This window comes from Danio rerio, chromosome 1 (genome assembly GCF_049306965.1).
Source record: "Danio rerio strain Tuebingen ecotype United States chromosome 1, GRCz12tu, whole genome shotgun sequence".
NCBI lineage: Eukaryota > Metazoa > Chordata > Actinopteri > Cypriniformes > Danionidae > Danio > Danio rerio.
In genome coordinates this window covers 23,923,459-23,940,433 of record NC_133176.1, presented here as the reverse complement: position 1 = coordinate 23,940,433, position 16,975 = coordinate 23,923,459, and the positions used below count along the sequence as shown (strand labels likewise).

The following is a 16,975-nucleotide window of genomic DNA, read 5'->3' as shown; positions in this document are numbered from 1 at the left end:
AACATTAGAATAAAAAAGAACATTTTTAGAAACAATGGTCCTTGCTTTGATAGCACGTTTGCATCGCAGAGACATCTATTAGATGTTTTTATGTTACTATCTGGTATACAGTGGTGTGAAAAAGTGTCTGCCCCATATATTTTAGGTATAAGTATAGTGTGTCCACTGTCATATTGGAGTGATAAAAACACTTAGTCGCTTTTTTTTGTGGAATTTTTATGTTTTATTTGTGATTTTTTTTGTATGTTTGTCACACATAGACTTAACATAGTAAACACGTCATGCAGTTTTGAAGATGAAGGTTCATTATATATATAATATAATATAATATAATATAATATATATATATATATATATATATATATATATATATATATATATATATATATATATATATATATATATATATATATATATATATACATATGTTCATTTATTTCTAAGAATAAGTATTTTAACAGCAAATTTCCATTGGGTGTACAGGGTACTATCTCTTTAAGTGCTTTGCTCAATTTCGTATTCTGACAGGAATCATAAATTAAACTTCACAATATTAAAACAGCGACCTTCTGCTTACTGATTAACGTCTTTAACCTCTAAAATAAATTAGGCAGAGGAATGTAATACTTTAGATTTGGAGCACTGATTGCAAACACCTGATGATGCGTTCGGACTACAAACACATCTTTATAAATCCTCACTGAACCAAATAATGATCCATGACGAACATTACCCAATAAGAGGTGCTTAAATCTCCCCTCGGATTCGATACTTTAAATGTAGATTTTACAACCGTCACGTCGTGCTTGCAGCGTATTATCCACAGCAAGTGGTAGAGTAAAATGATTCCTGCAGATAACGCGTGTCCAGATGGCGTCTTTACGCATAATGTTGAAGCGCGCGCCAATCTCGTAAATTGTTTATGTATTGTAATGCATAGTGATTAGACTCTTGGATGAGATTGATCAAACCACAGAATATACAGTTAATGGACCAGTTTATTTAAAAAATAACATGCTGATTATAGACATGCTCTAGCGTGCGGTCGGTCAATGATTGTGTGTGAGAAATTAATAGCAAACAGGAGAGAGAGAGAGACAGAAAAGGAGAGAGGAGGAGGGCGCGCGCAAGTGCTTCCTACCCAAGAACACAAGCATCGGATGCTGACAGACTAAAGTTTCGTCGGCTTGTGTGTATAAGGACAACTTCACAGTACAGGAATGATGCAGAAGCAAAAATGTTTTGGAATTCTACATCTTGGAATTTTTATATGGACGTCATTTTGTATTAAAGGTAGGTGTTGTTTTTTTATATATTTTTTTATTATAATTTTATTATAAGCAATTTGTAGCATAATCAAGTTTACTTGGATTTGTTATGATAAAACTGAACTCACTCAGCATTATATCTATTATATGTTCTACTTCAGCGATGTTAAGCAACTTACATAGCCTAATATGCATAAGCTTTAATAAAGTATGACAAAATATTGACTTAGACTTGTTAAATTTTACCGAGTTTGTGTCATTTCACAGTATAAAACATATAATCATGTGTTTATTTTTATATACAGCTTGTGTACAGTGTCTGTGCGATTTGCCTTGCAGCATCCCGACCTCTTTAAACCCCGTAACATCTGGCATGATCGCACTGACGCATGAGAACTGACAAAAATACCGCAAAACATCCTTAGATCTAGCTGTTCGCTAATACGCGTATGAGATGTGAGCAACAATAACAAGGACTGGACGGAAGGCATGCTTCAGAACCTGTGATTGAAAGGGAGTTTATAGGAGTAGGTATTGATTGAGTGTATAAGTATGCACGCGCATCAAGTGCATGTTTGTATGCTTCCTTTTCATACATTCAATTATCGTCTCGCATATACATCTAATAAGCTCCAGTGATGATATATCTGAATGACATTTCATTCTAACAGGTTTCAGACAGAGTTATTCGCTAGCACAGACAATAGTTCAAAAAGAAAACAAAGCATCAATAATTTGTGTAAACAGGAGTGTAGAAACTGAAGTGTGAATTAAATCCATTGCTGTTGGACTGCATATCAGGACTGTTGGAAAACGAAACAGACTATCAATTAGCTACAAAAAAACAAACAAACACTTTTTTAATGTAATCTACCACTCTCAGATAAGCACTGAAACTGCTCTGAAAAATAAACTTAAATTAAATAAGCTGTACAAAACTTGATTTATGTTGACTTTTTAGATGTAATACATTCCGTTTCTAAAACATGAAAGAGGTGCCTCCTTGTGTTCTTTATTCCCCTTCAAATAGAAAAAAAAGATAAAAGCTCTTTGATTGATTTTGTCTGGACATTCAGTGTGTGTGGGGTTTTACTTCTAACCATTTAAGGTCTGGGATTCCCCTAAACTATTTACAGGGGTCACTTCCCCCCAGCGCCATAAGTATTTCAGCAAAATTAATTCAGTTTATGGCTCTGATCAGCTCTGAGCCAATTATGGTAAAACTGTAAGGCTGAGATTGCAGATTTCTTTAAAAGGTAGAACGGTTGCAGACAAGGGACCCAGATTCCTGAGCCACTCAACAAATTTATAAAATTAATTTGCCTCACAGCGAGGTCGCTGGTTTGAGTCTCGGCTGGGTCAATTGGCGTTTCTGTGTGGAGATTGCATGTTCTTCCCGTACTCTCGTTGGTTTTCTCCAGGTGCTCTGGTTTCACCCACAGTCCAAAGATATGCAATATAGGTGAATTGAATAAACTAAATTGGCCGTAGTGTATGTGTGTGAATGAGTGTGTATGAATGTTTCCCTACACTGGGTTGTAGCTGAAAGGGCATCCACTGTGTAAAACATATGCAGGTTGACAGTTCATTCCGCTGTGTCAACCCCTGATGAATAAAGAAAATAAGCAGAAGGAAACATAAAGAAAAACATTAAAATAACTTTAAAAGAAAAACTTTTTTTTAGAATGGCATTGTTTTCTTTTTAGTTCAAACTAATAGAAATGTTTAGTTTTTCTAAAGAAAAATTGTTTTTCTAAGAACTATTTTACCAAGAGACAATTTCTAATTAATTCAAGCAATGTAATTCAAATAAATTAAATAAACAACAAAGAAGCTTAATCCCTAGTTCTAAAGATATATACATATATATATATATATATATATATATATATATATATATATATATATATATATATATATATATATATATATATATATATATATATTCATATTCTAATAAATCCATAAACTTGGCTCTAATTTTTGAATTAGCACAGTTCGAATTGCTATTACTGTCTGTACATTCCTCACCAATTTTGAAAATATATTTGTTGTTTTTTTTCTCCTGGGGACCAGAACAATGGATAATGTCACCAAGCTCTAAAATTGACACATATGTGAGAACCAGTGCATTTGAAAGCAGGTATATACTAATGAGTTTTTTCTGTTTTGACAGCAAAATGCCCTACACACACAAACACACACACACACACACACACACACACACACACACACACACACACACACACACACACACACACACACACACACACACACACACACATATACACACACACATATATATATATAGCCTACAGAAATGTAATTTTATCTGACATTCAGACAATATTCACAGCACACTCCTGGCTATCATGGAGAGTTAGAACTTATATCCTGACCTTAAAATCCCATAGACCAGCAGCTTACACTATCTGGCTGAGAGAAAATGGCCAGCATGTAGATTATAGAGAGGGAGAAAGGGGGGATGGCAGTGTTATGTTTTGGATCAGTAACACACTGGAAAAGACAGACTTGAACATATGGTAGACTAGACCTGAACCCCTATGGAAGAGTGAACCAAGGTTCATCATCATTTTTTGGCTTTCATAACATGGCAAAAAGCATTAAAAGCTGCAAAGCTTTTTTTTTGGAAGCTTTTGTTTTATTATTAGTACATAGGCAATGTGGACATTAATTTGTATGCAAATTCTAAAATAAAATCATCTTACTGCACATGAGTAAAAACAGCCCGATCTTTATTTTGCGCGTCAGAAATGTGTCAATTTGTATGAAATTGTACATTTTTAAAAAACCTCATCCATAAACTCAAGCAACATTTTAGTATTACCAAATTGTGGGAATGAGCTTGTACTGTTTCATGCAAATTAGCTACTAAATCAAAATGATACAAATGATTCCTTGAATGTAATTCCTTGGTAATACATAAGTAAGGTCACTTAATACAGAAGCTAAATTAGTAAAAATATCAGGCTTCTGATAAACTTCTGATAAACTGTTCAGGTGTTTCTAAATGTATCCATCTCATGTCTGCACTAATGTTTTTGATTAATATGCATTTTTTTTACCTTCTGTCCATGTTGACATATTGTTCTTGTTAATTTAACTTAAGCTCTTTAAACATGCTCTACAAAACTATAATGCATTGTCTGTTGATGGCCAACGTGTAGAAAACAAGAAATCTTTTCAAATGACCACTGACATTCCCATAGGGTTCAGTGTAATTCACATCTGAGCTTCTAATTCCAATAAATAATGTCCTGGAATGGGAAGGGGGTGAAAGGTATGGTGTAGCAATTGTGAGGACCCTTTCAAATGCAGGGCCCCAGACAATGTCTGCCTTTCCAGTCCTTTTTCCATGATTGTATTAATTGATTGCTGAAATTGCTCAAATAAATTTAAAAAGCATAGATGCTGTGATTTTTTTTGTCCATGGTTTATCCAATCAGTTTTTTGATTTGGGTTTAGATCTGTTAAAATGTTACAATTAGCCAAAACAAAGACAGCTGTTGTAAAGGTGCTTCTCCTAACATCATTATAAATTACCCTAGTTCTCCAGAGTATACAACACAAACACCATCTGGACCATCTGATACACTTTTTTTTGAAAATTGTAAACGGCTGTTTCATTCTAACTGATTGGGCGCAATACAAATTTCAGAAGTCAGAAGGTACATGTTTTCAAATTTACCAAGTTATCAAATAGTAGTATGCACTGGGCACTCACTAGACTAATTAAAGTTTGCTCAAGATATTCTAGTGTTTTTGAAATCAATAGCAAAAAAATGTTAGCTGTGAGTATAAAGTATGCTTGAGCACAAATGCCTTTCAGTGGTTATTTCATTAATTCATTTTCTTTTCAGCTTAGTCTCTTTATTAATCTGGGATTGCCACAGCAGAATGAATCGCCAACTTATCCAGCATATGTTTTACGCAGAGGATGCCCTTCCAGCTGCAACCCATCACTGGGAAACACCCATACACTCCCATTCAGACACAATACGGACAATATAGCTTATCCAATTCACCTGTAGTGCATCTCTTTGGACTTGTGTGGAGAAACAGGATCACCTAGAGGAAACCCACGAGAACACTTGGAGAACATGCAAACTCCACACAGAAATGCCAACTGACCCAGTCAAGACTCGAATCAGCAACCTTCTTGCTGTGAGGCATTCGTGCTACTCACTGCGCCACCGTGTTGCCTCAGGGTTTGTTTCAGTTCTGTTATTGAAGATTCAATTCCAATCCAGACATAACCAATAATCAAGTCTTCCAGAAGACTTAGATAATGAGATTAATTACATAATTAGATTATAGGACTGAGCAATTGGATCTCCATAGACAGGACTAGACACCCTGCTCTAAAATTATTTTTGAAAAACAAAACAAAAAAAGGGATTTTAACACAAACATCTGGCTTTTATTTCACTGCATTTATTCCTTTGTTAGTTGCTGTTTTAAGCAGTGCTTTAAAACTCCACAGTTCATACCTAATTAGAAGTGAGTTTATCACCACTTTTAAACAGGGTTATGAAATCTTTCTTCAAAGCAGCATTAGCAATTTTGTTAACCCCATTTTGCATTGTCACACTTGTTTTTGATCTCACGAGGAAACATAAGTTTTGTCAGTTTAGTGGCTAATTCGCACGAATTTGTACGAGTTTAGTCATATTAAAATGTATGATTTTAAAAAGGCGGGGCACCCAACCCCACCCCTAACCGTCATTGGGTGATGAGCAAATTGTACTAAATTGTACGAATTAGATTGGACGAATTCATACGAATTAGCCACTCAAATCAAAAAGTTGCGAATTGCAGTGAGATTGCGTTGAATCTACAGCGGCTGAGAGAACTCAAATGCGCTGCAAGTTAAGAAAGCAAATGCAAATGGAAAAACAGTTTGACAAAAATCATCAGTTTGACAACACATGTGAATACAGAAATGCACTGCAAATAGCACAGACCACAGCAGAAATGTATCAGGGGAACCCCAAAAAGTGACAAACCCACCTGCTTCCTGTTTAGAGGTGTTGTAGAGTGGTGTTGTCAGAGATCAACAAAAACTTACTTCTCAGATCTGTCAGATCTCTGACAATACAGCTTTAAAGCAATTCCACAAAAGGCTGTGTGCCGAATTTGTCAAATCAATGACACTGGCACATTCCAAACTTTTACAAAACAGAACGTTCCCTCAAGATTTAGGATTGATTCACTTAATGTAATGTCAGCGTATCAATACCTATGAGAAATTGTCATCCCATGGGTAAATTATTCATTCCTTAATTTTCCTTCGGCTTAGTTATTTATCAGGGGTTGCCACAGCGGAATGAACCACCAACTATTCCAGCAAATTTTTTATGCAGCAGATGCCCTTCCAGTCGCAACCCAGTACTGGGAAACACTCATACAGTCTCACATTCACACATGCACTCATATGAGACGGCCAAGTTAGTTTCTTCAATTCACCTATAGCGCACGTCTTTGAACAAGTGGGGAAACCAGAGCACCCGGAGCAACCCCACGCTAACACAAGGAGAACATGCAAACTCCATACAGAAATGCCAACTTGCCCAGCCGGGACTTGAACCAATGACCTTCTTGCTGTGAGGTGACAGTGCCAACCACTGAGCCACCATGTCGCCATTCCTTCCTTCTTTAATTCATAATCAAATGTGATTCAGTTGGGAAGAATATTCCCAGATCTGAAGCAAAAGTTCTGGCAGGCATATTTTTATACTATACCTCTCGGTGCACACCCAAGGACTGTTCTGTATGCCATCATCACTTAATGCTGGCGGCAATTGGCAGCCAGTAGAGTGAGACAAAGAGAGGTGTAACATGCACTCTCTTTGGGTTATTGAAGAGCAAATGCACCGTCATCTGGATCATTTTCAAAGGCTGATTGTGCATATAGAGTAGGTAAAATCACTGCTGTAGTCAGTCAGGATAGAAGTCTGATTTGCCTAATATTGTGAAGCAGAAACTTTTCTCATTGAAACTCAATATAAAATAAGAGAGGGGGAAAACACAGTTATATGCCATCCACAAAAAACATCAACAGATTTCATATCCCTGTTTATACATTTTAATGATTAAATTTATTGACAGAAATTTTGTGACATTCATTGTTTTTTTTTTCTCTGCTTTTACCAAATTGGTAACCAATTTGAATTTCTTCAGAGCTGAAAAATCTAAAAGTAATGATTTAAGTTAATTGCATTAGTGCGTTGTTGTTTTTTTAATTTTTAATTTAATGTAAAGTTAATATTTCACACAATACATAAAGTGAGTTACATTCTTTAGACTCTAGAAGGAGAAAAAGATATTACTTGCTTTTCGGGGTCTCTTCACCCCAATTCTCTTTCTCATGCCCCCTTTAGCACAGTACCTCCATTACTGAATGAATTTATTGGAAAAGTGGATTTTTTTTACCCCTTTCCCCCCTCTATATCTTGTATTTCATCAGAGAAAGAGTGGTGTGATAGCCATTCAGCTTTTAAAGCCATCACTAATCTGGACTATAACACAATCCAGAGTGTGCTGACCCATTTATTCCTCAGGGATTTTCTGTTTCTCTCTCTTTTTCCTCACTCACTTTCCCCCCAATGAGTAACTTGATGTGTTATTAGACCGGATGATTTGATGTTTGAGTCAAAGAATATCTTGTTCCTGATCAGGCTTCCATAAAAAAAATGATTTACTCTTTATCCTCAGAGGAGAAGAAGAGTAATAAAATGGGTCATTTTTCACATACAAGTGTACCAGAAGATTAAAGAGAATTTACAACATTTCTGATGCTGATCTAAGTTGTGCCTCCATAATCATACTTAGAGAAATCCCCATAAAAGGCATGGACTGTGAGTAAGCAAACACACACAATGCAAAGAACATCTCCATCTCATCCTTTCTGGCAGAGGATTCAATCAGACAAACAATAGCTTAAGAAAAAGAGCAAACAATATTGTTTTTATAAATTTTTTCTCACTGTAATATAATGATTGTCAAAAAAAAAAACAATATTAGTGTCATTTAGTATGTAATAACCATTAAATTAAAATAATAAAACTAAACATAATTATGAAAGGTATTATAGCTTTAAACTTAAATGCAGTGTAAAAAAAAATTCTGACATAAAAATAAAGACAATCAGTTTATGTTCTGTTATAATCAGTAAATCTTGTTACTTTTTTATTCAACTTGATGTTTTTGGTCAGTTATTGTAATGTAAGTTGAAATACTATATTAAGTTACTTTGATTCAAGGCAACATTTAATTAGTTTAATTAACAAATCTCAACAGTGAAGAGAAAATGTTTTCCAAATGCCATGCACCCAATTACTCTTCGGAATATTATGGCACAAACTTGAGAGTAAAGCATTTAGAAGTATTTTATCATAATGATATTTATTGAATAATAATAATATTAATATTCATATTATTATTTCAGAACCCCGCCACCACCACCACTACTACTACTACTACTACTACTACTAATAATAATAATAATAATAATAATGCATAAAGGAATTAATAACAACAGAGGTTTCAAACTGCATGACTTTACAATAGGAGAATCGCCAACAACTTTGTCTCGGTACACAACGGTCTCACAACCAAACGCATGCGAGAAGTGACATGGAAACAATGCAAAGTCACGTCATATATATTTTGTTAGTAACTACATAATGAGAAAGAAGTCCTAAGTGTTTCACTTATTTTGCCCATCTGGCCATTGAAGGGAATTTGCAATGTCTCTCAAACTTTTTTTTTATCTGGTTGTGGTGATGCTCAAATAACACATCAAACAGACAAATTTCTATTAGTTTGTCCATTACTTGGGTCCAAATAGACGGAAAACCTCTTTTAACTTCTCCGTCAATTTCCCACTGGCCTGTAGATATCCATACTAGTGGATGCTGCTCTCTCATTGGCTGTAGGTAAATGCCAATTTTATTTTCAATCAGAACACATTTCACATGACATGATTTGAATCATCGACATATCTAGATATTTAACATGCCAAATATCTTAACGGTATCTCAATAAGCAATTCTTTCAGATTGCATCTTTGATAGTTCACACTGTGTGATTGTTACTTATGTGAACGAGCACCGATTTGCCTGTGATTTCAGGCATTTGTCAGCAATTTCAATTTGTCAGTCAAAATCGGGGCTAAAGTCATGCAGTCTGAACTTTGCATAAGTGAATGAAAACCATCCAACTGAGGGTTAAATCTGAAAAGGCACCTTGTATAAAAATTTTGAATTTATTAATAAAAGATTCGACTTAGAGTCATGAAAATGAGTCGTCGTTCATCCAGATCTTTTGCCTGTTTGTATCGATGTCACTACAAAAAATACCAAATATGATCTGCCGGATCGGGTAAAACGTGAACAAGCCTTTCCTTTCAGACACTAGCAGAGTGCAAGGGATCATGGAAGAGATAGCCAGACATGTGGCTGTGGGCAATAAAGGGTTAAAGTTCATTTTCACAACAACACCACAGTATAGCCAACCGTGTGCTGTGTTTGTTCCATGTCATTTTTTCTGATGATTGATACAATAAGAATAGAGTAATATGCTGGTGTTTAACTGCATTGCTTTAATGCTTAAATATGCTCTGACCACTTCTTAACTGTGCTGAACGCAGTCGGCCAATCACAACAGACTGTGTCATCAAACCAATCAGCACAAAGGAGGGGTTAGGGAACAAATCAGTTGCTGAACAAATCATATGGGAGTCATTGGGATAATTAATTAAAAATAAGTTCATATTATAAGACAATGGAAATGTTTTTTGACCTTACATACATATCAGACTGCTGTTGAAGACCCCCCAAACCAAAATATGACCTTTTATAATGCATAATAGGGCCACTTTAATTTTTTTTAATGAGCAATTGCTATACTGTGTCACCATTTGATATTCAACGTAAAATCCTAAAGCAAAATCAGCTGAGATTATTGTACTCTCTTTTCCCCCCTTGCTATTCTCATTTTCTTTTCAACCTCTTTTCACATTATGTCCTGCTTTCTCTTTTGACCAGTCTCACTTTGACAAAGCTTCCATTGAACTCTCCTTGCTATTAAGTTTCAGCATTTGCATGGAATTCAATAAATCACCCATCACAACAATCAACGTTGTGTTGAGAGTCTCTGTGAGTTTGCAGATCTCATAGCCTCAAGTCTCTCCCTCTGGAGTCTTCTTGTTTGTTGTTAGCACTATATGCTAGCGCTCAAGTGAGGTGTGAGGAAAAGTTCAGCGAGCGCTTGTTTCCCAGGCAGGCTGAAGTGACTTGTTCCAGTCTGATTAAATATGTAATATCACTCTGCCCCACATTACAGTCTTTCACAGCTTCTGTTTGCTCAGCTTGTGATTTCACACCTTATTTATTTATCCACTTCCTTTGTCATTTGTGCTCGTAAGTAAGTATTTTGTGTACCAATTTAAGTTGTTTTTGTTAGATTCAGGGGTAACATGGTTGCTCAGTGGTTAACACTGTTGCCTCACAGGATTCGAGTCCTGGCTGGGTCAATTGGCACGTCTATGTGGAGTTTGCAGGTTCTCCCCGTGTTGATGTGGGTTTCTTTCTGGTACTGCAGTTTCTCCCACAGTCCAGAGACATGTGATATAGGTGGACTTAATAAACTAAATTGGCAGTATGTGTTGTGTATATGTGTGAATAATTTCACATATATGTATATAAAACATATGCTGCATAAGTTGGTGGATCATTCCGCTGCTGCAACCCTTGATGGGGTGGTGGAGCTCAAATACATCTGTTTTGTGTGTATCCTTAAATGCAAATGAGTTTCTTCTTTCCAGAAGAGGGCAGAGGCTTTAATGTACACACTATAGAGGGTATGCGTGTATTACCAACATCATATGGTGCTTCTGTGATTCCATCTACTGTTCTGGGGTGTGTTTCCCAAACAATGACATAACTCGTGGCTAAACTATCATAGTACGATCCATTGTTTGGGAAAAGAACAATGTACTAGTGACGAGTTTCCCAAAACCGTAGTTGCTTTGTCGCAGATCTATCATTTGAACCACGTTAATTATAACTTAAAAGGCCCATAATGATGCTCTGAATGGGGTGGAGTAACAACTTCTTTAGAGAAAACCTTTTTTGTGCAAATTATTGTGCAATTGTTTCACATGCACATGCATAAAAAAATGTCAATATTAGTTTTGGTAAAAACATGCACTTGCTTTCCCTAATAATTTAAATGTATGTACATGGCACTTACTGTATAGGACTTTTTCTTTTGCAAATATTATTGAGAATATTCCATATTCTATTCTAAAGCAATAACTTAGATCACTCATATATAAATCATGTAAATCGTTAATGGTTGTAATTTACATTAGGCTTTTTATTAAGAAAAGAAAAAATCCTACTTGATTATCAATTAATTACTAAATTATTAATTGTATTATTATTATTTCTTATTGTTACTATAATTAATTATTATATAGAATCTTGTTTATTTTTTCATTCAATTTTATTTATTGTAAAAGTCTACTTTTACAGTTTGACACATTCAAACCACTGCAGAAATGTTCTAACCAACAGGCCCATGTTCTATACAGTACAGATACATTTCTTAATAAATAACCTACTACGTATAAATTAAAGCTATTAACGTATGCTATACTGTATATTCTGTTTTCACAAGCTTTGGAGACGAAACGTAAATTCCGCTTTTAAATAATAGGTCACCCATAGCTTTATAATGTTCAAAATGACATCAATGTTTTCAAAGAGCACTGCGAAGGAAGCACAATTGTAAACATGAAGATGGCTAAAACTGAACTTTAAAAATACTTGAAAAGCAAATTACAACTTAGAGAGATGACTTTGGTGCTTTAAAAAAAATCCTTCCAAGTTTAAATGTTAGAATGTTTTAAATGAATAAGATAAAGGGGCGGATAACTGGGAATAGAACACCGTTACGAACTATGTTTCTAACTACAGCTCCTGAGGTTTAATTGCAAGCATAGAAGTTTGTGACGCAGTTGCAAATGTTTGTTGCATAATGGATTTGGGAAACACCAAGTACAGTATTTTTTTACTGTATTTTGCAAAGTCCAAAGCACAGGGCGCAAAAGCATTAAGGGCATGTCGGAATACACTTTTGCTATTTTATGGACGGAAAAATCCACTTTAAAACAGAACGTCCTATGGGCGCACATATGAGCGCAAATGCATTTGCTATTTAAACAGCGTGGTACAAAACATCAAAACAACTCTTGCGGCAAGCTAAAACTAGCAAAAAACAATTGTGTCGCGCCTTGCACCAGGTGTATGCTACGGCCCCAAATCAACAAACTGTTTTGTAATGACACAACTTGCGATCTTAGTTGGCTAACAATGGTTATCAGAAACACACCCCTGGCCAGCATTCGCATACACTGTGAAATTTATAAACGTTTACAACAGTTTCAACAAAAAAAATGTTATATACTTGAGCGATTACATCTCAGATATACCACCATCTCATATTCTGTGCAATTACAAAGTTTTGTCAGTCAGCCTTCACAACAACAAAAAGAAATCTGTTATCTATTGTACACTAGGTGGGACGGATAGTCTTAAGTTACAGTAGGCACCTCAAACAGGTTTTTTAATCAGTAATGCAACACAAAGCATGGATAGATAGAAGATTAGACTGACAGGTTTTTTACAAATTTGATTGATATAGGCAAAACAGCAAAGTAGATTGTTTATTCCATTATTATCCTCTGCCTGATGCCAACAGCTATTCAGATGACTCTAAGCTCACAAATTATATTATTAACATTTAAAACACATTATAATTTACATAAAAAACGTATTGTTGAAACAAATTTGAAATAACATAAAGCATGTTGTATTAAAAGGCACGAATAGCGTGTTTTTATGAATACTTATTTCGAACAAATACTTGAAAAATTATTTGTATTCGGGAGCAAGAAAAACACTATATCAAAAAGCAGCGTTTCCTCATGAGACCACAGTGCATGCCCGCGTGAGTGAGTGAGTGAGTGAGTGAGAGAGAGAGAGAGAGAGAGAGAGAGAGAGAGACAGTCGGAGGGCGGGGCGGAGGTGTCTGGCACAATCTTCTCCACAGATACAGACAGAGAAGGCTCGGCTGAGCGAAAAAAATACTTTAGTGCATCACTATTTTTGTTAAATAGATTTTTGTACCTTAATTGGGTTCCAGATGCAGTTTATAAACTTGTAGCGGGGTTTGATCGGGATCGGGAAGTTTGCAATCGGGTGCTCTCTGTTTACGCAACGTTAGCTCTGTAACGCGGTAATTTAGACAATAGACTGTTGACAGAGTAACATTAACGTTCGTTTATAAAGGTTAAAACGATGCTTGTGCAGTTATGTCGAATAGTATGCACTTATGGGAGTTATATGGTACGTCTACATTACTGTCTTTTGCAGACAGCAAGATATATGCTATAGGCTAGTTAACCTTAGCATAGCTTCCCGTCACTTTTTATTAACTTGAAACTCCTCAAATACATTTGGGCACCCGAATAGAAAAAGAGTGAGACTGCTTCTGAGCCATTTCTTGGTCCTCCACCAGTCAAAAAAAAAACAAAAAAAAAAACATGTTCTTTGTGGAAGAATTTTACAGTCAGTGGAGCTGCAGATAAAACAAACTGATACTGTATAATGTGTGCAAAAGTGAAATCGGCCGAGATATTAAACATCTGTCAACATCTTCTATGCATAATCATTCATTTCTTTTCGGCTATGTCCCTTTATCAATCTGGGATTGCCACAGTGGAATGAACCATATGATTTACGCAGTGGCTGCCCTTCCAGCTACCACCCAGCACTGGGAAACATCCATACACTCTCTTTCACACACATACAATAGGGACAATTTAGCTTACCCAATTCACCTGTATTGCATGTGTTTGGACTGTGGGGGAAACCGGAGCACCCGGAGGAAACCCACGCCAACATGGGGAGAACCCAGTCAGGGCTCGAACCAGCAACCTTCTTGCTGTGAGGCGACAGTGGTACTCACTGTGCCACTGCGCAACCTTCTATGTAATGTATTATCACATGCACTAAAAGCATCCTCTCCTGATACTGTCTGTGCACCTCCCACAAGCATCAATCCCCTCAATCAGCAAAGCTATGTTCTGCTAAATCCTCCACAAGCACCAAACCATCAACACAGCCACATTCTGCCCCAGCAAGTCAGTTTCAAACATAAAAAAAAAAAAACTTTGTGTCTGTTTTGTGGCAGGCAGATGACAATAGCAGGGCTGTATCTTTTAGTATTATATAGAATACTTTTGTTCTGCCAGATCTCCCAGGCAGGGTTTTATTTAGATTTATTTAGGTAATTTTAGTTTTTGGAATTCTGTCCATTGGAAAAAAGTTCTTTCAGAAAAAGAACAGTTTTTTTGAAGTATTATTTGTTTTTATTCTGTCCATTCAGTGTCCTTCAACATGAATGGTGGTGATGGGGTTCATAATATTCACAATGGTATTTTATTAGTTGTTGGTTTAACCATGGATGAGATAATTGCTTCTATGTTATTTTCTTTTCAATGACGTTTCTTGTCACATGTTCAAAAACAACAACCAATATTGCATGTCTATAATTTATATAATGGGTATAATTAAACAATACTTTCACTATAATGTAAATTAGAAGTGTAATAGAAAAAATATATATTTTTGCGCCATTTTGAATTTTACTCGAATACAAATACAAATACTTTTCCCCCTCAACAAATACAAATACAAATACAAATACCGGCTGCTCCGCACATCCCTAATATATATATATATATATATATATATATATATATATATATATATATATATATATATATATATATATATATATATATTATCTATAAAGCCAGTTAAACTAATATTTTTAATTAAATATCATAGCTGTTGTAGCAGCTTGTATTGAGCGAGTTGTAGCTCAATACAAGCTCAATACAATCGAGTGAGCATGGTTTCAGCACTCCCAGTGGACACACCCCCAGCGTTTGAGAGAAAAATACACTCCCTATTATTTTTAATGATTTTTATGTCTTAGTTTAGTTACTTTTTAATCTTTCGAATTGGCCTGGGTGGATAATAACATATTTTTCTGTTGTGTGACAACCTTTTTCTTTGTCATACTTTGCTGTTTGGAAATCACTTTGGCTAAATCCAGTTGTTTTTAAATGTGAGATACAAATGGAAAACCACCGAATAATAGAAAAACACTTTGCTTGTTGTTACTATAATTGTAGGTTACTCAGTTGTCTTGTCCAACTAAATTTAATTTAAACTGATAATTGTCAGTTATACTATATATTACAACGAGCCACATTTTAGAATAGTTTGCCACACAAGGAAGTGCATACCCTCTACTCTGACACTTCAGAAACAACAAAACAAGCAAATCTCATATAACCAAAATGAAAGTATAATTACAAGTAGCAGAGAGCAGTTCCCCTTCGGTTGGGGAACTTCAGTGCCATGAATGGGAGGATTCGGATCAGAAGCCGCTTATCTGGAGAGTATTGAACGGGCCAATGAATGAATTAATTGGCAGCATAAGCTTGCGCAGGTGTGCGACATCTGCAATTATCTCAGCATATAAGCACACCTGAAGCCAGCAGACGCCATCCTTTTCGCTTCAGATCCTTTCTGAGTGAGTCGATGAGGGTTCCTCTTGCTGATCAGCACTTCAGAGCGAACGAGTGTGTCTCCCGGTCCAGAGTGGGTCTTCGCGGTGGCAGACGGTCGAGCTGGGTTACTCCCTTGCCTGCGGTTCTTTGGGTCCGGTCCTCCAGAGCGGTGCGTATAGTTGCAACTTTCCTAAAAGAGCAACACAGTCGTGCAGCACGTCCTTTTCAGGATGGCGCTCCGACTGTGCGTTTCTGGATGCGGGGGTTTCCTGTCTCCGGATGATGGACACGATCACTGCATTGCATGTTTGGGGGTCCAGCATGTTAATGCGGTGCTCGCGGGCGGTTCATGTCGTCATTGCGATGCCATGACCGTTGCACAGCTAAGATCGCGGCTAACTTTCGCAAGAGAGCGAGCCACCCCAGTTGCCTCCTGCTCTAAAAAAGCAGCGGGCGCTCGGGCAGATCTGAGGGTTTCAGCGGGAGCTAATCCGCCGCCCACGGGCTCGCGGACCTCTCGCTCCTCACGGCGCTCCATCCAAGCTTCGGGTGGTGAGAGTGATCCGTCTAACCAGATGGTAGCTCTCACACTCGCTGACACCGGAGATCAGATGTCCTCCGCGGCATCGGAGGGTGGGCTTTCACTGTCCGACGAAGATCCGGACCCGCTCGCCCCCTCCGGGCAGGTGAGCGCTGTCAAATCGGATCCTGAAGCGGACATGTTAGCCGTGCTTTCCCGGGCTGCTTCGGCCGTGGGGTTGGAGATGGTTTATCCCCCAGCTCCGCGGCCGGACCGACTAGATGGGTGCTACGTAGAGGACCAGAAGGCGAAGCCTTCGAAGCCTCTCGTCCCCTTCTTCCCGGAAGTGCACAGTAGGCTCACGCAGTCCTGGAGGGCACCTTTCTCTGCCCGTGCTGCGAGTGCCTCCGCCCTCACCGCCCTTGACGGCGGAGCTGCCAGGGGGTATGAGGCGATCCCGTCAGTGGAGCGCGCTATCGCGGTCAATCTTTGTCCGCGCGGCGCCTCTACGTGGCG

General features: G+C 37.1%; 1 protein-coding gene across 1 annotated transcript in view; it reads left to right on the top strand.

Moving 5' to 3' along the window:
- Positions 1 to 1,165: 1,165 nt before the first annotated feature.
- chrna8 (cholinergic receptor, nicotinic, alpha 8) overlaps positions 1,166 to 16,975 on the top strand; it is a 135,256-nt gene continuing 119,446 nt past the window's right edge. Inside the window, exon 1 of the mRNA XM_021473897.3 lies at positions 1,166 to 1,293. Within this exon, the coding sequence (XP_021329572.1) occupies positions 1,221 to 1,293 (73 nt within the window). The 5' untranslated portion in view covers positions 1,166 to 1,220. The remainder of the gene's footprint in view (positions 1,294 to 16,975) is intronic.